The sequence below is a fragment of the Drosophila simulans genome, chromosome X, assembly GCF_016746395.2.
Source record: "Drosophila simulans strain w501 chromosome X, Prin_Dsim_3.1, whole genome shotgun sequence".
Classification (NCBI taxonomy): Eukaryota; Metazoa; Arthropoda; class Insecta; order Diptera; family Drosophilidae; genus Drosophila; species Drosophila simulans.
This window is the reverse complement of record NC_052525.2, coordinates 5235562-5257593: the sequence shown is the minus strand read 5'-3', so window position 1 is coordinate 5257593 and position 22032 is coordinate 5235562. Positions and strand designations below refer to the sequence as shown.

The window sequence follows — 22032 nt, the reverse complement described above, 5'->3', positions numbered from 1 at the left end:
GTACATAAATATGCACATATATGTACATTTTTCCTTTCCTTCATGTGCCTCCCAAAACTGCGTAGTCATCATAGCATAGCAATCCTTGACTTTCACGTTCTCCCGATGTCACAAGCGTGTGGGTCGCTCGGAACTGAAATTCTTATTATCCAGAATGGAGAATCGCCCCAGAATCGGATTCTTCTCCAAGCAATCGGAGCTGATGAAAATGCTGCCCGAGATTCCCAAGCTGCGCAACATCTTCGATCTGTTCGTGGTCGATGAATGTGACCAGGTGGCCGGCGGAGCAGATCTGGCGGGTAAGTGTAAGTGATACGGCTCTAGCATCCATGTCCACCTAATGTGTGCCGCCGTTAAGCCCACACATGCTTGGATCTTGGCGTCGGCATACGGATGACGGATGTGGCGGACTGCCTGCGCACCATGGGCCTGAATCCCAGTGACGACGTGCTGCAGCAGCGACTGGATGAGCATGTGCGTCGGCGCGAGGCGATGGGGATGGGGATGAAGAAGATCGCACAGCGCGCCACCTTCGAGCTGGTGCTCACGCTGTACTGCCAGCTGGCGGAGCAGGAGGTGGCGGAGGTGGCCAAGGGATCCACCGTCGCGAATGTGCTGCGCGTGCTGCGCAGCCGCGATCCCGAGGGCACCGGCATGTTGCCCTACAGCCAGCTGCGCCGCCTGCTGACCACCATGGGCAACCGGCTGGACGAGACGGAGGCCTACGGCGTGCTCCACCGCGCCGCGGACGTTGACGGCAATGTGCACTACGAGCACCTGGTCAACCGGCTGTTCGCCACGGATCCGCTGACAGAGGAGCGGCTTCAGCAGGCGCAGCTCTACCTGCAGGCCGTCGGACGCAATGCCATCGACATGGACATGGACAAGCGGGACGAGTTCATCGACGCCATCCGGCGGGCGGATCCCGCGCGCTCCGGCTACATCGAGCCGCAGCGCCTGCTCGAGCTGCTCAATCGCGACGGGGAGCAGTTCACCGGCGTGGAGCTGCAGCTGCTCATCCAGGGAATGGAGGACACGCGGTGCGAGCGGGGCATCAACTACTGCCGCTTCCTGCAGTTCATCATGAACGAGTAGTGGCGCCAGTGCCCTTGCATGGAATTCGCCATCGTTTTATAAATTCACTGTGAAATCTTAAATCGAAATTACATTAAATAAAACCGCACTCTTTTCGGGCGGCAGTGTGGCAGCACTGGCTGTTCTATTTTTAGAATGCCCTCTATGTTACGATACAGCCCTTTGCAAATCTGCTTTATCGGCATTGCACTGCTTTACTATCATGTTTTCTACTGCAATGTAAGTCAAATGTAAAGTGTATGTGTATTGTACCTGTAGAATACGTTTGAAGTGCTTACCTTACAACGTACAATACATGGAGGATTTTACTTACGTATTATTAAATTACATTTTAAACTACATGACTTGACATTACATCATGTTACAGCTATGTAATTCGCTTACGTGTTCCAAATACTTGACATCATGTAAAAACAAGTAACACGTTAAATTAATTTGACATGAGAAACAATATTTTTTTTTTAAATTTTATTTAATTTGTGATATATTTTTCTGCCGTTAATAATCTGAACCCGCTGATAAAGAAACATTTTCTCGAAAATAAAACGAAACACCGTTTATATTTTATATATCATCCATTTTATTTCATCTAACTTTCATATATATAAGTGTGTGTATCGTATGTGGATTTCATTTGTTTTTTCTTCTCTAAGTAATTACACAATTTGCAGTTACCTATGTATCTTTGTTCTTTTCTCGAAAAGTTCGAACCTGAAGTCAAAAAAATTAGACGAAAATCATAGCAGAGGCAGTGGACTGGTTTTTTTTTTTCGATCGTGAGATATATTGGATTGATTGAATTTGGATTTGGTATGTACATTTTTACAGGACGTAAGACATAGGATACAAAAAAAAGTCACTAAATTTAATTCGCAAAAAAAAGGTCTTAAAGTATAAAAAGCCTTGTTTCGAATGGACAACTAAATTAAATCACATTTAGCATATTTTAAAAATTTCGCAAATCGTTGCATCTCATTTTACGCGCTAATGTCTTGTGTTTTTCTGCTTTTCATTCATACGTATTGGTAATAAGTTAATATTTACACTAAAAAAAATGAGAGAATATTCGTTATTGTTTATAGATTAATAATTACGAGTGCTCCTTAGGTGTATGAAAAAAAATGTTTTCTTTGCTTTAAGATTAGGTTTTTTTGTGTTGCATTATCATTATCATTATCATTTTCCTTTCTTCTTTTTTTTTGTTTAATGTTATGACATGAGTGTAATGCTATTAATTTATACGACTTCCATCGTGGGCCGCGAAATTTCGCCCGCTTGCGCTTACAAATGGTTCATTGCATTTAGCCGGATGTGTGTTTCGAATCCTGTAGGTTTATCGTTGTCCTTAGAACAACACATCGATGTACATGTTTCATCTGGGTCCCAGGTGCGCCTGCTCCTGCTTCACTTTCAGCAGGAGCTGCTCCTGCAGACGCATCTCCTCGTCGTGGTCGTCGCAGATGTCTATCTCGGGATCGGCATCCGCATCCGCATCCACATCCGCCTCCACATCCGCATCCGCATCGCCCTCGTTGTCGTTGTCGTGCTCGTTGTTGGTATTGGTGTCGTTATCCACGGGCTCCACGTCCTCCTCCACCTCGCAGTCCTTGTCCAGCTCCATGTCCTCGATGTCGTCCTGCTCCTCCTCCGCCTCCGACTCCGCAATGGTCACGGATGCGGAGGCAGACGCAGAGGCTGCGGCCACGGCTGCTGCCGCCGCTGCATTCCGTGCGTTTGCTGCTGCAGCTACAGCTGCTGCGGCCGCTGCAGCAGCCACCGCTGCCTCGGCGTAGCCGGCCGCAGCATTGTGGTGGTGCATGTGGTGCACCGAATGGTGGTGCTGGTGGTGGTGATGCTGCTGCTGCTGCTGCGCCTGTTGCTGTTGCTGCTGCTGCTGCAGTTGCTGCAGGTGGTGCAGGTGCTGCTGCTGGTTGTACGGATGGTGTGCCGGTGGCCCAGCAGATCCCGAACTCGCTCCCGACCCGGAACCGGATCCCGAACCCGAGCCGGATCCTGCCACTTGCTGCTGCTGCAAGGAGCTCTCTGCGGCGTGCAAGTGATGGTGGTGCTGTTGCTGCTGCTGTTGCTGCTGCTGCTGCTGGTGGTGCAGCAGCATGTGGGCGTGCGCCTGCGCCTGGGCATGAACGTGGGCGTGGTGGTGGCCCTTGTGGTGATGATGGTGGTGATGGTGTCCCTTGCCACCAGCGGAACCCGCCGCCGGCGGTGGGGCGTCGAAGAGGAGACGCGAGATCGAGAAACTGGAGATCGGTGAGTTGTGGGTGCTGCCCGCCGAGTAGCTGGTGTTCGTATCGTCCGAGGTGGGCGTCTCCCGGTCACTCTCGTCGCTCTTGAGCAGCTCGGCGGCCTCCAGCGACTTCTTGTGCATGCCCAGCAGCCACGGCGCCACCGACTCGTCCTCCTTGGCCGACTTGATGATGGTCTCCGGCAGCGGCAGCGAGTGCCGCACCATCGCTCCGTACAGTCCGTACTCGGCCATCTTGGTGCTGTGGCCCCAGCACTTCTCCGTCTTGCGCCACTTGGCCCGGCGGTTCTGGTACCACACCTGCGGAATGGGACAAAGGAAGCGCCAATTAGTGGGTGTCAACTGTAGTCCATACGCAACTAGCTTATTATATAATCAGAACTAAGATTCCAACTCAATCTGCAGATTTAATGAAGAAATTATCGACGAACAATGTGAAAATCTGGTATGGGAAAAACTAATTAATTTATCAGGGCGTCTTCCCCTTTTCCCACCCCCTCTCTAGCAAACAACAACAACACTTGTTCAAGTACTTATTAGTAACAACATTAAACATTAACGAGAAATGCTGCCAGCCGACGACATTAAACGGTCAATTTTCAATTTTCGCCAAGTTTGCGGCCGTTTGGCCCGCTTTTTCCCCGAGGGACAACTTAATCTGCTGTTGTGAAAAGTTCAAGTTTTCCCAGGGTTGCTGCTGCAGCGACATGTGCCGCAATTCTCCAAGGACCAAGGACGAAGGACCAAGGAACGAATCGCTGTAAACTCCCCCACCATTTGGCCACGCGGCCTCGTCCTGCATTCGAGAAACTCACATTTTCTTTTTTTTTATTATATATTTTTTTTTTATTCATGTTCCTATTTTATGCGAGTCGGTGTGATGTCAACATTTGCATTTACATTTGTTCGCCTTGTTTATTGTTGCACTTGAAAAAAGCAAAGCGAAAACATGGCAAATTAAATCTGCTTGAGTTGACAACACTTAACACCCCCTCCCGCATTTGTATCTGTATCTGTGTCTGAATCCAAATTTTTGTATCTGAAGCCGCGTACGCATGTATCTGTTCATAAAGTCGGGGGTTGCGGCCCTTCTGGGCGGACTGGCTGAAACGCAATCGGTGTGGCTAATGCCATGATGAATGGCCTTTTAAAAAGTGCCTAAAAAACAGCTCAATCGCTTATGCCATTAAAACTAGCTTTAGGAATAAGCAAACAAAGCGCACCTCACCCATTTTAATTTATGGTCAGATTTAGATAATGAAAAATAAATTCAAATAAAAATAGGTATTAAAGTTAAAAATGTTTGGCTAACTTTTCGAAAAAGTCTATTCAAACTCGAATGCACAACGAAAAAGTTGGCAAATAAAGGGGGACACACAAATAGCAATTTGTTGAATGCCTTTGCTGCACAGCCATAACCTCTTTTGTTTAAATGTTAATTACATAATTATGCATAATCATTTTTAATTTCGTTTTTTGTGCGCTGATATTAACAGCTCATTAAAAGCGCGGCAGAAAAGAAAGGCAGAAGTGTGTAATTAATGCAAGGAGCAACGAAATTATGCAAAATTACAAAAAAAAAAAAAAACTAAATATGGATGGTGCAACTCGTAATTCGCAATTTGCAATTTGCAATTGTTAGTGAGAGCTCGCTGTTACGTTTTATGGCAGTAAAAAATGTGCACTTTAATAGGTGTTAAAAGCAGCTGCGACTTTATGTGTGCAATTAATTTGCATTTCTGCAAAATGACTTAGAAATGCATTTGGCTCACACGCCTTTATGCATTTTGCATTCGAAATGGAAGTATCTTTTTTTAAAAATACCATTTTCCACTTTGAAATCTTATCGAGCAATTGCAAATCAATTTGTTTAATGGTTTTCCGCCTTGTTCAATTCAAAAGTTTCGAAATCCCAGTTTCTTTTGATATTTTTTTTGCCGAAGAACCCTTGAGGAATTGAAAAATATGAAACTCTTTTTGCTCTTTTTTTTGCGTCTTTGAAGTGCAAGTGCAGTTTCTTTTGTCTTTCGAAAATCGCGTATTGAAAGTGGCATTTTTAGTGGCAATTTTGAAAAATTCGAGCATGCGGTGAAGTGCAAGTGCTTGTTTTCTTCTTTCCATTTAGCGCAATATGCATTGTTTTAAATCGAGATTGTTTTTGTTTTTTTCTCAACTGGCCTGCTCTTTGTTTTCCCTTTTCTATGTTTCCATATGTGTGTGTGTGTGTGTGGAAATTAGCAAGTGAGAAGGGGCGAAGTAAGCGGCAAACGGAGGGGCGGCAAAGAAATTGGAAAATTGGCAGACAATGCAGCTCCTAGCTTCGTCCTTGTCGCACCTTCAACAGGTGACAAAAGTTTCCAAATGCCCACCAATTTTGGTTATTAACGTACTAATATTACCTTATTAACAACTCTGTAATCTGTAAGCAATACTAATTAAGCACTTTTGGAAATTAAAGCACAAAAGTGGTTTTACAAGCTGCTCATCTGACACTTTTGTCGCCTGCTCGTTAACTTTTGGCAATGGCAATGTTTTTGGCAACTCGCAAGAGCCAAAAAGCCGCTGCCTAACAGCCAATAAGTGCGAGTGGGAGAGCACGCGCTTGCAGAGAAAGAGAAGGAGACAGTGATGGAGAGATGGACTGAAAAACATGTTTGGCCATGTTTCTTTTGCTTCGGTTCGAGGGGCAAATTTATGCAAAACCGAAAAAGGGGAAGAACTGCGGAAAAAAACACACACATAATACGCGAAATGCACGCAAAATGGAATGCAATTAAAAGCGGCAGGCAAAAAACGCGCAGAGGAAGCGAGAGTGAGAGAGAGAGAGAGTGAGATTGAGCGTGAGGGGAGGAGAGAAGTTGGGTTCTTTTTTCCGAATTTGCATGGCTGCCGTTTCTCCTTCTCAGCACACTTCCTCTTTCGCCCGCCCCTTTCTCCACCCATTCTTATAGTGCTGCTAATGATTGCCTCTCCTCCTCGCCTCCTCCCCATCACCTCCTCTGCCACTCCTCCTCCTTCACTCTCTTCTTCCAGCTGTGCGCCATATTTGCACTTAATTGAAGTGTATTTGCATGTGTGTGAGTGCTTCGGTTTTATATTTACTGCAGCTCTTCTTCTTCTTCTTCATTCTGCCCGACTGTCGGCTTGTGTCGCTGTTGTTGTTGTGTCGCTGTTGTTGTTGTTTCGCTTTTTGCTTGTTTTTTTTGTTGCCTTTCAGCCAATTGTGCTTGTTAATTTGATTTTCGCACACAAATGCAAAAAGCGAAATGCACTCACACCCACAAACACACACACAGTGCATTTGATGTGGCGCCATCTTGCGGCTTGTCAAGTGGTTAATGGAGTAACGGACAAGTGGGGTTGATTTATTAGCGCGCAGTCCCCAAAAACAAGAATGCCATTTAAGTTCCCGATCTTGCGTGTTTGTACTTTATTCTAAGTTAACAGTAATCTCTCTCTATTTTTCATTCCTCAATGCGCACTTTAATCGACGATTTCGTAGACTGCTTAACTGTTTACCGCTAATGAGAGCGTTCACGTGTGCCAAGATGCGATATCTTTTCTAACTGTTTCTTTGGCGCTCTTTCTCTTTGCTCAAGCACTCTTATCGTGTAATGACACTCTCTCCGGCTCTAATTTGAACTTCTTTGCTCTTTCTGCTTCACTTGTCCCTCAGTTTGCATTATCGAATCAGTGTAATTTGCAATTTTGAAGCTCGCACCTCGTCGTGTATCACGCTCTTGTATCGAATTTTTGTGCGTTTTTTGTGTTCTTTTTTTTTGTGTGCTTTTTTTTGAGTGTCGGCGAGTGCCGGCCGCCACGTTTTCTTACTTCATTCCGTTTCCGTTTTTGTTTCGCTACTTGTACGTTGCAATTGCAATTGTGTGCACTCGTAATTACGTAATCAGCGAGGCCTCATTACGTGTGGCAACACTTGCCAAGTGCCATTCGCACTCCCCATTCGTAAATTTCCCCCACGATCCGCAGCCAAAACAGGCCGACCACCCCTCCCCCCGCGAATCGAAGCCGCCTTTGATTGCAATCTTTGCGGAACAGCTATAAAAAAGAGCCCATAAAAAATGGCCGTAAAATGGCAGCTGAAAGCCCGCGCATCCTCAGTCGGCAGTGCTACGTGACAACCTCACTGCCCCCAATCCCAATCGCAATTCCCCAATCACCCAGGATGCGGTGCAAAAATGGTGAATCCCCTCCTGCTACTCCGTATGTCAATCAGTGTTCGCCGCAAACTGATCTACCTGATTTCATTGCGGATATGTCAATGTGGAGGACTGCTCACCTGAATGCGATCCTCGGCGAGACCAGTTTTCATGGACAGCAGCTCGCGCGCACTCACGTCCGGGTAGTGTGCCTCCTTGAAGGCCTTCTCCAGCTCCTCCAGCTGGCTGCTGGTGAAGATCGTGCGTCCGTGGCGCCGCTTGTTCTTCTTCTTGCCGCCGGGACCCGTGCCGCCAGGACCTACAAGGACATCGCCACCATGTGCGGCCAGCAGGCTATTGGGATTGCCACCAGCTCCGCCCGCTGCACCCAGAAACGCCTCGGCATGATGGGCATGGGCGTGGGCGGCATGGGCGGCGTGAGCGGCATGGGCGTGGACATGGGCGTGGGCATGAGCGTGCGCCTGGGCGTGGGCGTGGTGGGCATGATGGGCGGCAGCAGCAGCAGCGGCATGATGATGAGCGGCGGCCGCAGCAGCCGCTGCATGCTGATGGGCAGCCAGTGCGGCCGAGTGATGCGGACCAGCGGGCGAGGAGCGACTGCCGGAGCTGCCGCCGTTACCGGCGTTTCCAGATGTCGAGGAGCTGCTGCCCGACGTGCCCGATCCACCGCCCGATCCGCCCACTCCGGCTCCACCGCCGGATCCACCATTGCTGGCCGTTGGCGAGCCCAGGTGGCCGAGGCCATTGGAGGTCGGGTTGCCGCCACCAGATCCTGATCCCGATCCACCGGATCCGCCGTTGCCCGATGAACTGCTATTCTTGCTGGGCGACTGCTCATCTCCACTGGCGTTGGCCAAACTGCTGGCGTACTCCTGGCCACGAGCGGCAGCTTGTTCTGCGGGAAAAAAGGAATATAAGGGGTAAGTGATCTATTTATTTATATTATATGTAAGTAGGAACTAGCAGACTAGATATTAGTTATCCTCAAGCATGTTTTCAAGTGGAGAAAAGCTTGCGATTATATTTTCCCTATGTCTCTGTAATCATTTTTCCGGGAAGACCTCAACCCTTTTCCATTTGCCAATGCGAATTCCTGGCGCTTGCTGAACACATGTCGTACGTTGAAAGATGTACGATGTAGCCCCCGATTCCGATTCCTATTCCGATTCTGAATTCAGGCAAAAATCCTGGCCAAATAGCAAGACCGAAAGCAAAACCCAATCCCTGTGGCAAATCCTATTTCCCTTAAATGGCAGACAATGGCGAGCAGATATTCGAGAAGTCGATTTTTCGCACACGATAAAGCGGCAGCTGGAAAATCCATGCTCCATGCCCATTCAGCTCGATGATTGTGTCGCGTAGATTTTGACAAGTTGCCTGGATTTTTATTCAAATGTCAGCGAAGGGTTAAATGTGTTTGTGTTTGCACCTTCCTAGAAAATCGACAAAATAGCAACACACACCCTTTGGATGGTAAATATTTTCTTTGGCTTGGCTGCTCCTGGCTCCTTGAGGATGACGGATGACGGGGGAAGGCGGAAAACCGAAATTGGCGGAAAGGGACGAAAGGACGAGGGACGAAGGACGAGGGACGAGGTCCTGGGGCCTCAGTTTCGTGTGCCGTCTTTGTTTTGACAATTAGGGTGTTAGGGTGTTAAGTGGTTTAGCCCTTTTCTCGGTCTCAAATTAAACGCGAATCGGCTTAGGCGTGTTGCACAGGGCGTTCTATTGTGATTACCAGAGGGAGCCGATTCAAAAGGATAATACTTCATAATGACAATGCTGCTGCTGATGATGATGAGGTCGTCGCACACGAATGGCCTATCTATTCTTTCCTGCGCTTCCGGCCACTTAATTTTGACCAATCTATTGATGGGCTTACACTCTTTCATAGATGGCTTAATAAGGACTAATGGGTCCTTTCACTTCACTATACAAATGCAAACCTAAGTATGTACCATATTACCTGCATAATCAATTGAAATGATTAATCGCTTACTAGAACCAATTTGGAACTGATTCTGCCACCCAACGCATACCGTTGCTCGCTGCTCTATAATTATATATATATATAAATATATATATATATACATATATGTATGTATGAACCCAGACCTCGAGCGGCGCTTTTATTGCCTGGCTACTTTGGCGGCACAATTAGACACACATCAATTAGCAATTAGCTGGTCAGCGAACGACAGCTGACCAACCCTCCACCACATCCCCTACCCATACATATGCATATATACACTATGCTACATATACATACAGTGTATGTGTGTGTTCAGATCGAAGCCAAAGTCAGACCCTCGCACAAAAGTGCTTTAAAAGCACTCGCACACTTATAAATAGCCATAATAATGATACATATATAAATATATATATATATATATGTGTATGAATGTATGTGTATATAAATAGGAGGGGGCGCTGAGTGGTCAGCCACTTTGGCCAGCTATCGATGTCGCCGACACTGAGAGAAAATAGTTGGAGTTAATCAACTGAAATTGCTTAGTTGTTGGCAAGCAACAAATTGTATGTAACTTCGGCACATTTGTATTTCAATTAAATATAGTGCTAATTGCCCCCTGAATGTGGCCCTACTTTCGCTCAGTGTACAGCCTGGTCTGGTCCAGCTCACTTGTATTCCGTTGAGTTCTGCTCGGTTCGTCAACTAATTTAATTTGCTACTCGGGTAAGTCAATCGGGGCATGAGTTGCTTGATTTTCTGTTTTCTGTCATGCGATATTTTGTGCCCCTCGTCCCCCCCTCTCCCCACCGTCGAACTTTTCCTTTTGCCATTTTCCTTATCCCATTTTCGTTTTAATTTTCATGTTCATGTTCATTCCCATTTTTGCGGGGTTTTCCTGGCTCGTTTTCCGCCTAAATTAATTTGATATGTACTCGTAGTTCTTTTCCCGGTTTTTGTGGCTGGTGGAAGGGGGACGAAGTGAAATCTATACGAGCATCTCCTTTGTGTCCTGCCCCTTGGTCCTGGTTGCTTTCGGGATCCTTTGTGCCGCGATTAATTGTTCAATTAAGCAATATTTTGATCGAATGGCTTTTGTTCTGTGCGGCATTCCATGAATTTCATTAACTGCCCAGCGAAGCGGTCACGATAATATGCCAATTTATTGGGTTATCTAATTGGTTTCGTCGCTTAGTTCGACTGCTGGTTGGATTTCGTTGAAAGTTAACGGTTAACTGGAAAATCTAGTGTTTGAAAGGTGGATTTTTTAAGTGCTTAGTGCTGCAAGTGCCAGCAAGTTTGCCCTTAAACGTTCTCTTAGTTTTCCACTTGGCAGTATTGTGCATATTTATTGCTTTAATTTGTGGCCGGAAAACTCGAGCTCCTTGTGTAGTTTGCGAACAACCTATCCCATCGGGCGAGTGGGATTTATGGACTACCCGGGAACTGCTCCTGATAAATGGCAGCCGTCCAAGTAGCAGATCCTCCAAAGGACGGACCCCCTGCCATTCTCCACAAACGAAATGTAAAATTACCAATAAAGTCAAATTGAAATTGCCAGACATATTAATAAAAGCCCACCAACCACCGTTTGGCATCAGGAGCAAAAGTGGCGTGGAGTGGAGTGGACTGAAGTGGATCTATGCCTGTCTTGGGTCGTTTTCTAACGCGATTACACTGGCAGAAATCGGTGATACTTGAGACTTATTTGAAGATAAAAGCAGCCAGGCAGCAGGAATGGATACCAAACCGAAACTGAATATTTACCCATGTGCTTACGCATTTTCTCTTTCACTTTTTTATTAGTGTTTTTGTGTTTCGTGTTAGTGTTTTTTTCAGTGCATCATTGCGTAGTAGCTGAACGATTTAGTGGATGGGCCACATGGGTGCCACCAGCCGCCATAAGAAGTAAATGCAGAAAAGCCAGGGAAACGATTTATACTTTCCCTCCTCTCCGACATTTTATTTTTTCGCTTTTAATTTTATTTTCGCCGTAGAATGAGAGGGCGAGAGGGAAAGAAGAGGAAAATTTCTGTTGACAGGAAATACACTCGAAATTGGCAATTTTGCATTTACGTTAATAATACTCAAGCGTATTTACTACTTACACACTTTTTACAAGGCGGCGGTTGTCTAGGCGAAAAATGGGGGATTTTCCTTTTCACTCCAACGTTTTCCTTCTTCCTCCGCTTGTTTTTTTTTTTTTTTTTTTTTTGGGACCCCAATAAGAAAAACGTATTTATTTGCGCCAAGGCAACATTGCCCCATTGGGTGGTGGTGCTGGTGGTGGTGGGTGGGCCGTTTTTCCGGGCGTTTTTCGTGGGGGTTGGCTTTTCTCGTCTGGGGCGAAAGACGAGGGCTAAGTATAGCTGAGCCAATATGACGCGCAATTATTTGTAATGGAGACGTAAATAAGTTGAAGAAGCAAAGTGGTAAAAGAAAAATGGCAAGGCAAGTGGGTGGCTGGGTGGTTGGGTGGTGGGGTGGTGGGGTGTTGAGATGTCTGGGTGGCTGTGCTGGCTGCCCGCCTTCCACCCAACTTGTTAGTTGTTACACAACGAGAGACTTGCTTTTTGTTTTGGGGTTGCCTTTTCGGCATGTCTCCCACTTTTTCGGCTGGGTGGTTGTTTGTCGCCGCGGGGGAAAAGCGAACATTTTCGGGTGCTTTTTTTTTACAGTGGGGGGTTTTTCCGAGGTTTTATTTTGGAGGACTTCGCCGTGTGGGTGGCTGGACGTCCCGCAGTTAGCTCGTTAACTCGATTTGCGCTCGCATTTCGCTTTGTTGCCATTCCTATTGCCCTAGCTGTTGTAATAAATACGAAAAGGCGTTGTTTTTCCAAGATGGCGGAGCAGTGTGTGTGTGTGTGTGTGAGAGAGAGAGAGAGAGAGATAGAGCGAGAGGAACGGGGATAGAGGGAACTTCCGCTTTAAGTTTAAATAATAGAATGGAAACTATTTGCAAAGAAAATGCAGTATGGAGTATGTGAAAAAAAGTGTTATTAGCTATAGATACCAAAAGTTGTTTACTAAGTATTTTATTTTATTTTTTTTAATATTTTTTTTATTTTTGTATTTACTTAGCATAACCATTGATCAATTAATTAGAATGTACTTCGGATTTTAGAATCCTTCGGCTGCGCAGGAACCCATTTCCCCGTTGAAACTCAAACAAAAAGCAATGGCAAGAAAAACGCCAAGGGAAAAGCAACAATCAGACAATGACAATTGAAGGAAAAAAAAAAGCGCTGGGAAGGTGTGGAAAAGTGGGGTGTTGTGGGGCCGCGGGCTTTTCCCGCTCTTGGTTTTGTGTTACGCTTATTTTCCAATTTCGTTCGCTTTTTTTTTTTATTTGCAGATTTGCAGCCATTGATTTTCCGAGCTGTGCTTAAATTTGCTTACTCGCCTTGAAAACCCCCGCCGTCGGATTTTCCAACGCCACCCCCCCAAACACCCAACCACTTGACGCATTGTTGCTGTGTATTGTATTTCGATTTTCAAGCTGATTTTCTGCCTTTTTTCCTTGTTGTTGTTTAGCCGTGTTTTCCCTGGTCTTTTCTCCTACCGCTTTTTTGTATTTCCTCTGTTTGTTTGAAAGCTTTCCGTTTCTGTTTTTCCATCCATTCGGCAGCGGAGCAGTGAAGCCTGAATGAAATAATTGGGTAGTTAGTGCGATTTTCCTTTTCCTTTTCGCAGGCCCCTTGAAAATCGCTTCTGCTGCTGCTGCTGCTGCTGCTGCTGCAGCTCTCGTCTCGCTTTGCATTCTTCCGCTTTTAATTTATTTATACGCCCGACACTTGAGTGAGTCAGGAGCTTTTCTCAGCTTTTCTCCGACGTTTACCTCTGCCGCTGCTGCGCACAAACAGTTTTCCCCAAAAGCCACCCATTTTCACCTTATAATTAGACATTATTTCGCGTTCGGTTGGCTTCTGTAGTTGGCAAAGTGGGCGTGGCTCGAATAGGTGGCTATTAGCTAATGAAATTCAGCCAGCAATAGCGCATATCGAGTTGGAAGTGTGGGCAAATCGAGAGGGGAAAATGGTCGTAAAGCTGTGGTTAAAGTTCATGCTAACGGTTTTAAAGTGGGTTATTCGAAGATACATATATCCCAACTTGACAATAATACATTTAATAATCCCAGGTCAATCTAAACCAATCTAAAGTATATTCTCTGCAGTCGAATAATACGTACAATTTTTGTATCAACCATTTTACCTAACAAAAAAGCAAACAAGAAAAACATGATTCGAATCAGAAGCGAACCAAGCGAAATTGTATGTTTCACTTTTGTAAAATTCATTTGGCCATAAAACGGGCAGGGCACAGTTTGGAATTGAGCACTTTCCGGCCCTCAATTTGGGCCACCTCTCGCAAATGGTCGGTCGGAACGTTGTTCCATTTAAATGGGCAACTAACTCGAAAACCGGCAAGCCAAACAGCCGGAGGACGACCAACAACCCTTTTGTGGTCTGTCCATTTCGGCTGGCAACGTTTTACAACACTGTAAATGCTGTGCGGAAATAGCGGTAAATATAAAAACACACACACACATATGCACTCACACAGCAGGGTGTTAAAATGCCTGTTTGTGTGTGCTCAAATATTTATTAACCCATCAACACATGCGGAAGTTTTTCCGGCCGTTTCGTTACAAACACATATAACAACCGAAAACTTCAGGACCACCCCCTTTACATATGTGCATGTGTGTGTGTGTGTGTGTGTGTGTGTGTGTGCTTGTGTGTGTTATTCGGTGGTAACAAATTCGTGTAGCGTTGCAAATTGCTGTCAACAGGGAAATTAATAAAAAGTCAAACGCCTTTTAAAGGCGAAACAACACCCCCAACCCCACCGCATCAAATGGGTGCTTGTGTGTTAAGATCGGCAAATAAAATAAGACCCTTAGCGAGCTATGCCAACTTTTGGGTTCTCAGCGAGGCCATAAAATGGATTAACACGTTTAATATTCAATTTGCGTACACGCAACGCTGTGAAAATGCCGCAATGAGTGGCAAGGACTCGAGTCCTTTACTTTTGGGCATTAACGATTAACGGCAATTAAAGTGCCAAAATTTGTCGAGGTAATTGCGAATGATGATGGCAAATAAAATGGAAATTCGACGACTAGAGGATGTTGTAAAGCGCAAAAATAGGTGTTACTAATGGCCAATTATCATAGCTACTAAGCTAATCTTTCTATTCACTCGATTAATTGTTTGCAATTAACAATATATATGTATTTTATATTTCATTTTCCTTTGAAAGTAAAGTTCAATGATATGATTGAACTACTCGTTTCCTAAGTGTGCCTACTTATTTCTTAGATTCTTGCAGTATTCTTCGATAACTTTCCCATGGCTCCGATTTCTAATGAATAAGCTTTCCCATTCTCATCCTTATTGCCCTACTCCTTTCCACCGGATTTTTGATTTCGGCAAATGCATCTCCAGCACTGACTGGCTAAAAATTGTCCATCATGTTCGCCTGCTGTCCATGCAATTTTCCCAAATGCCACTTGGCCCCAAATGCTGAATGCTGTTTGCCCTCTGGGGGCTTAACTGCAAAATCATGCAGAAAATGCTCGAGCTCGGGGGGATTGGTATTGGTGCTGGGATTGGGACTGCGACTGCGACTGGGACTGGATTGGATTGGGCTTAAACTGGCGAACAAAGCCACTTAACTGATGCGCTGACTAGCCTTGTAGGTTTATATAGTTTGTGGCTGGAAGTTGGTAGTTGGCGGACTCCAATCTTCGGCTCCATCTCGGACCCTGAGACCCAAAAGGCTGGAAAATCTATAGCTGTATCTGTATCTGTATCTGCATCGGTATATCTGGCTGTAGCTGCAGTTGTATGTGCGATGGTGTCTGTGCAAGTTGTTTACACGCCGCTCTCGAGTGCTTCCTAGGAAAATGACGACGACTGCGACTACGAGTGCAACTGCAGCCTGAAGTGGAGTGGTTGTGGTCCAGGTTGCATTTGGCTGATCATGCAGCTGGTTAAAATTTTTGGACGGACCGAGCTCCTTTCAATGCCTGCCACTTGTTGTCATCAATTTCTGGCTCCGGCTTTGGCTGTGGCCCTCTGTTTATCTGTTTATCCAGCGGGGCCACTTGCATTTCGGTTGCACTTCGCTGGAAATAGCATTTTGGGAAAAACCTGTCCCCGCACCATTCCCAATCTATCCCTAAATTTTGAAAACCACGCGTATCATCCAACCATATTTGTTTTCGTTTCGTTTCGTTGAAACCCAAACTTGAAGTTTTCTAATTAAAAAATTATTAGAAAAATAATAGCTGCTCTTTTCGTTCTTGTTCTTGTTCTTGTTACCATTCTCGGTTTCCTTTCCTTTCCCCATAGTTTTCTTTTTTTTTCGACCTACTCATTGTCACATAATTAACACTTGATATAGCAATTTGTGTAAAATTTTTATAGAATTTTTCCCGCAGTTTTCCTCTCCTCATTGGGTGCGAAAAACTATCGTATTTCCTTTGCGGCAGGGGCAGGAAATGTGCAAGGATTTGTCTCGGAAGTGCGTCCTTGCTGGGCACAATAATATCGCAAAAATATCTGAGACACATCATCGTACCCCTCGAAAATTATGTTTTTGAACAGCGAAGATTCTTATCGTGCTGCTATTTTTTGAGGTTTTATTTTCCGGTGGGTTTTGGGTTCTTTATTCCCTTTCTTTTGTGGTAATTATTTTTTTTGGCTTTCAAAATTGGTGCGATTAGTTTTCAGTCGGCAAGGACACGCGCGACAAAGGACCTTCTGTGTGCAATATATATTTCTAGTTTGGACTTACTTGAGTAATACTTTGAGTAAAGTAAATCAAATATGATTCTTAAGCTCGTGCAATCATTAAATTACTCAAGTTAATTTCTTAATCATTCAATCAATGGAAACTGTGTCAAAACACTTTCCCAAAGTCGTTCATCCGCTGTAAAATTGTTTTTTTTTTTCCTGAGGGAAACACAATTAGGCGAACCAATTTATCTGCAATTATTTGTCATTAAGACAAAATCCAGGGAAAAATTGCCCATGACTAAGGTGGCAAGACAACAATGGGCGAGAAAAAGGGGCGCTGACAGCCAAATGGCTCGCCAGACGACTCAGCCAAATGTGTGAGGAAAAATAAAGATACAAGACGTACAAGATGGTACAAGACAAACACAAGGCAAATATCAACGAAAGAAAAGGGAAGGAAGGATAGTTCGCCAGCTACGCGAACAAAAGGACACAACATACGCCAAGGATCTCTCGGGTAAATATTTATTAGAACCAGAAAGCCAAGGTGAAAAGAGAGCTCCTCAATGGCCACTCAAATTAAGGCTAACAACGTGCAAGTAGCAATTTTGCCAGACAACAACAACAAAAAAAAAAGAAGAAAATAATAAAAAAAAAAGTAAAGAAAAGAAAACCAGGAGAGGAGTGGAAAATTGAAAGGATGCTGCACACCGCCACACACACTCACTCCTCCATTTTTCCAATGTTACAGCTGCGGTTAACCACTCGAGTCGATTTATTTTGTACACAATTTGCCTCCGAAACTAACGCCTCGTGTCCTGCGGATCCTGCATCCAGGATCCAGCTAGTATCCAGTGGCCGGGAAAGGACACGGCGTTTGTTGCCTTTTTTACCGCTCGCCAGGCAAGGAAAGGAGCCTCGGGGTCTCAACTTCTGCTGTTGTGCAAACAAAGTGCGAACGGACCTTCGGCAAATAGACCACGATGGGCATGACTAACGAGAACAAGTCGCAAAGGATGTGCCAGGATGCAGGCGAAGAAAACGATGTACTTGTACTCGCGCACATCGAGGACTTTGACTTGCGGCGCATAAAATGGCTTTTTATTGAATTGAATTGGTCATGAACTAAAGGTGAACTACGATTATAATATTAAATTGTTTCACTTGCAAACAATAAAAATAGCACAATTCTGCAGGCTTGCAAACTAGTAATTAAGTTAATTTATCCATCTAGAAATTTGTCTAGTAAAATGTAACTTAATATATGATGCAGACTTTTCGCTCAGTGCAAAGGTAGAACTAGAAGTAGAGCCCGGATAAAGACCACTTTAAAGTGGCTGCCAGCAGCTCCCGGAAAGGTCAACAATGACGGAATGACAATGACGGAATGACTGAATGTCTGAATGACAAACGAAGAAACCGAACCGAGGAACCACACAAAGGCAGCGGAATGACAAATAAACAGATGTAAAGTGTGAAAATTTAACAAATTAAGTGCGTGTAACTCTCGGATACAATTGCGTTTGCGATGTGTGTGTGGGTATGTGTGTGTGGGTGCTGATGTTGGTGTGTGTGTGGAAAGTGTGCGGAAAGAAGATGGGCAATTCAGGTGAAAATTGTGCGGGGGCGTGGCTGTTGGGTTGGGAAACTGAGCGCATAAGATGGTACGAAATGTGTGAGAATGGTAAAGTTACAATAATATCAATAATCAGAATATTATACTATCGCATGTCATGTAAAAGATATATAATTTGCCAAAATATATACTTGTCTAACTGTACGTATTAGATTAACCCAATATTATAACCAAAATTCGTTGAAGAATCTATCAAGTTTCCATTACCGAATTCTCCTTCAATGAAGCTCCACTGGCTATCGCATTTTAATGAATGCTCGTGCCAACTGGAGTTTGCTAATTTCACTGAAAATTATGCGCTTAATTAGCGATACACACACACTCACACACAAACCCACACACACACACAGAGGCACCGAAATCGTGGCTCGAGTGAAGTGTGTGTGAGATTTCACACTTTGCTGACAGGACGGCTGCTGCTCACAAAGCGCTCCTGCCACGCCCCCCTGTCTACAGCTCCCTCATTCTTTGGCGTACACTGGGAGAAACCATTAGTTTGTTTGTTACAAAAATCATAGGGTTGTTAGATCTATCGTTATATGCTCCACAAATAATATTTCTTAGTTTCGATTAAATTCTAAGTAAATAGATTTGAATTCTATTTAACACGAAAGAATCGTGAAGATTTCAGATTTAATCAGCGGTTAAGAAAGAAAATAGCTTGATCTTCAAACTTCTGCGCTCAATATTCCATTGCTGTTACATTTTTTTTCGAGTGCACAAGTGTTATTAATAAGCTCGGACCCCCACCACCTCCCTTCGGCCAGCGTACTCCTTCTTTGTCCTGTGCTTAATCGTGTCGCTTCATTGTTTTAACTCCGATGAGGACGCAACTCGATTGCCAACCCCTTTGAGCTTATTAGTTGCGCCTACGGGTGGGCAAAAGGACGCAGGACGAGAGATTCGGGGCAAGGAGTGTGGAGTTCCGAGTTCGGTATGCAGGAGACAGATGCGGTTGCCACTTGGCTGCACCCGTACAGCAGATGCAACAGAGTGTTCCACGCCGCATAAACAGCTCCTTGCCCCGCACTCCCCCTAATTAGCCGCCTAACTTGGCCGCTGTTCCCCATTTGAGTTTGAATTTGAATATGAATTTGAAGTAACTGAGTGGCAAAGTGCTAGATAATCGCTTGCAGCAAAGGGAATTCAGGCGAATGTGGTCTAGGGATGCCCTACTGAAAACCCATTGAACATGAAGTCGAACTAAGTGAAACATATAGAAACATATAGAGCTGATCAGTACTCTTGCCTACGACTAATCCTCTTGGAAAATATCTATTGAATAAGTCTACGTTTGCCACTAATTTCCATACATTGCGCCCATTGAAGTGAATGATATGCTAGCGATAGTAATTGGCCAGTCAATCGGGTGAACGCCACTCACCTGCAAACTGAGCGCCGAAGTGCTGCTGGAAGTGGCCCCGGAACTCGTGGGGCGTGCTGAATCCGGGCGGCAGGAATCCCCGGAGATAGGCGGCCGCCGCCAAGGTGGTCATGTGGTGGTGATGGGCGGCTGCCGCGTTGCCCGGATCCGCTGCAGCGGCATAGCCGGCGGCGGCATAGAAGTTGGCCGGATTGAAGACGGGCAATTGGCAGTGGGCGGCAGCCGCTGCCGCCGCCGCTGCAGCGGCCGAGAGTCTGGAGACATCGGGCGATATGGATCTGGATTCGCGGAGGCTATCAATCGCCTGCTGCTGTTGCTGCTGCAGCTGTTGCTGTTGTTGCTGTTGCTGCTGCTGCTGCTGTTGCTGCTGTCCGGCGGATAGCGAGCCATTTGCGGGCGTATTCGCTGTGGGCGGCGGCGTGGCGGCCGGCGAGGGCGGCGCCTCGGAGGGCGTGGCACTGGCAGCGGCCTGCTGCTGATAGGCGCCCAGTCCCAGGATCTCCTGAATGGCAAACGGCGTACGCATCTTGGTGGCCTGCATTTTTGCCGACGGTACTTCGATTATTGGTGGTACACTGTATGCGATACCCTTCGGGTTGTCAGTTTGCAGTTTGTTTTCGAGAAAACGATTGGAGTTCCCAAGTTTCTATTTATTGCACACTCTCATGGCAGCTGCGGCAAGCACACGCACACGTACACGTTTACACAGGAAAAAAAGTTCACTCACGCACTTGTGTGGGTTGCAATTGTGGATTTGCTTTTATTGTTTTTATCTAATTGTGTGTTTTTGAGCGCTGGAGCGTTCGGTGCGGCGTTCGAAAACGAACTGAAATTGAAAAGCGAATTGCACGCCAGCAAAAGCGTCGCTTTGAACGCCGCTGCCGGCGTCGACTGTGCTGCCGGCGTCGCTGCCCGCTCCCACACACACAGGCGGTCGGGCACAAACAACTTGCAGCGCCATCTTTGCGAGCGTAAACGGGATGGCACGAGCGCCGGCGCTGCAGTCGTCTCGCTCGCGCGCCAACGAACTTCCAATGCAGAGGGGATATTGTCCACCCCTCTCGCTCACGCCCTGGCAATTCGAATGGCGCGCTCTCATTCTCGCCTGGAAGTCCTGCACACGTACACTGTACACACTGTGCGTGTGAGCGCTGCTGGTGTGCGTGTTAATTACACGGGATTTCATTTCACACGGACTTTTTCGGCTCTTCGATTTCAGTTTGTTTTGCGACGCCAATGATGCTATATGTCCTTATCTATATATTTATATGCATATATATGTATCTTTTTCTACATCTGTGTGAGTGTGAGCGAGTGCGAGTGCAATTGGAATTATCATTTTCTACGATTTTCTTGTTTTTTGTTTAGTTCATAAATAAACACGATTCAAGGCAAAGATTAGAAGTATTGCCGCAAGTAAACAAAAAGCAATTATATGGGATGATCACTACTGACACACTTGAAAATGTTCTTCCAAATAATTCCCGCCAAAATTATGGGGCCTAAAAAAATGTTAGTAAAGCTCTGAAACTAATAACAAGTTTTACTTTCTTTTAAGATTAATTCTTTTCTATAGCATTATGGAATAAATAGAATAAAATGATCTCATTTTCCATTCTTTAATTATCTTTATTTGATCAAATTTGATTGAATTAAAAACTATTTCCTATATTCATGTAACACGATAAGAATTCGGTTGGCGCCTGGAAATCGAATTGGAATCTCTCCAAAAAGGTTCTTTGTTCTCTTAAACTTTTCCCGCTTTTCCCGCTCTCGCTCTCCCACTCGATGTTCTCTCTGAATGTAAAGTTTTTCCTGGAAGTTTTAAGTCCCCTGCGCTTTTCCGCTTCCGCTTTCCACGTTTTTCCCCAAATTACGAGCATTGTTCAGGCCAAAGTTGGTCATGTTAATTAAGCTTCGCTCGCCCCGTCTCTTTTCTTCGGGGCATACCCGTCTCTCTCTTATCGATTAGCTGCGGCAGCCGCCTACTCTCTTTCCCCTCTCCTCTGCCCACCACTCTCGCGCCAGATTGCACTTGCAAACATTAATTAGTCGCATTGCATAACAATTGCATAATCAATATGCCATTTCAATTAACTGCTTGGTTAGCAATTAGTCAGCCCACAAAGCCACCCGATCGCCCAGCCCACTTTTTCGCTGGTTTTTTGGTCCTGTCAGCCGGATATTTTAAGTAATTAGCACTCAGTAACTAAAACTACACAGTGAAAAATGTGTGGGATATGACTTAGAGTGGGTGTTTTAGTTGTTTGAGCTTGAAATGTAATTGGTAATTAAATATTAAGTGATTACTTCACATGCATACTCTTATATTACATATAATATTTCAATATTTATAGCCAAAAGTTGTAAAAATCTATATCGGATTATTTGACTATTGACTATTACCATTTTAAATTCACTTTACATTTGTAAGGCCCCAAACCAATGTAAAATGAGTCCTTCATCAACCCAACCATTTACCATCGCCATTAATAAAAACCCATTAAAACTGACAATTTTGATAGCATCTGAATGACATTTTTCGCTTTAATCTTTGCATTTGCCGTCTCAAGTGGCATTGTAAATAAAAAAAAGCACATGAAACAAATCCAATTGAACGATGCAAAGTGCGTAATTAAAGGAAATAAAACACAAATATGTTTTGTCATATAAAATACAAGTGACTTTCTTTCAAATGAAACACTTTAAACACCATTTTATTAGTTTACACGCGTAAACGTAATCCTGATGCGCAAACAATTGA

At 45.0% G+C, this 22032-nt stretch overlaps 2 protein-coding genes across 3 annotated transcripts; one reads left to right on the top strand and one right to left on the bottom strand.

Annotated features, from left to right (window-relative positions):
• Window positions 1-74: 74 nt before the first annotated feature.
• Window positions 75-1223, top strand: LOC27208047. 2 transcript variants are annotated; one of them, XM_039297294.2, is made up of 2 exons: window positions 75-305; window positions 359-1223. In XM_039297294.2, exons 1-2 carry the CDS (start codon window positions 155-157, stop codon window positions 1093-1095), a joined length of 888 nt encoding a protein of 295 aa, XP_039153228.1. In that variant the 5' UTR covers window positions 75-154; the 3' UTR covers window positions 1096-1223. The 2 variants fall into 2 exon arrangements, with proteins under 2 accessions (XP_039153228.1, XP_039153229.1); XM_039297295.2 differs by having other exon boundaries at window positions 83-299; window positions 359-1219.
• Window positions 1224-1660: 437 nt separating this feature from the next.
• Window positions 1661-20118, bottom strand: LOC6725171 (paired box protein Pax-6). Its single transcript, XM_039296773.2, has 3 exons — window positions 19269-20118; window positions 7656-8431; window positions 1661-3658 (listed from the first exon to the last, which is right to left on the bottom strand). Exons 1-3 carry the CDS (start codon window positions 19807-19809, stop codon window positions 2468-2470), a joined length of 2508 nt encoding a protein of 835 aa, XP_039152707.1. The 5' UTR covers window positions 19810-20118; the 3' UTR covers window positions 1661-2467.
• Between the last annotated feature and the right edge of the window lie 1914 nt (window positions 20119-22032).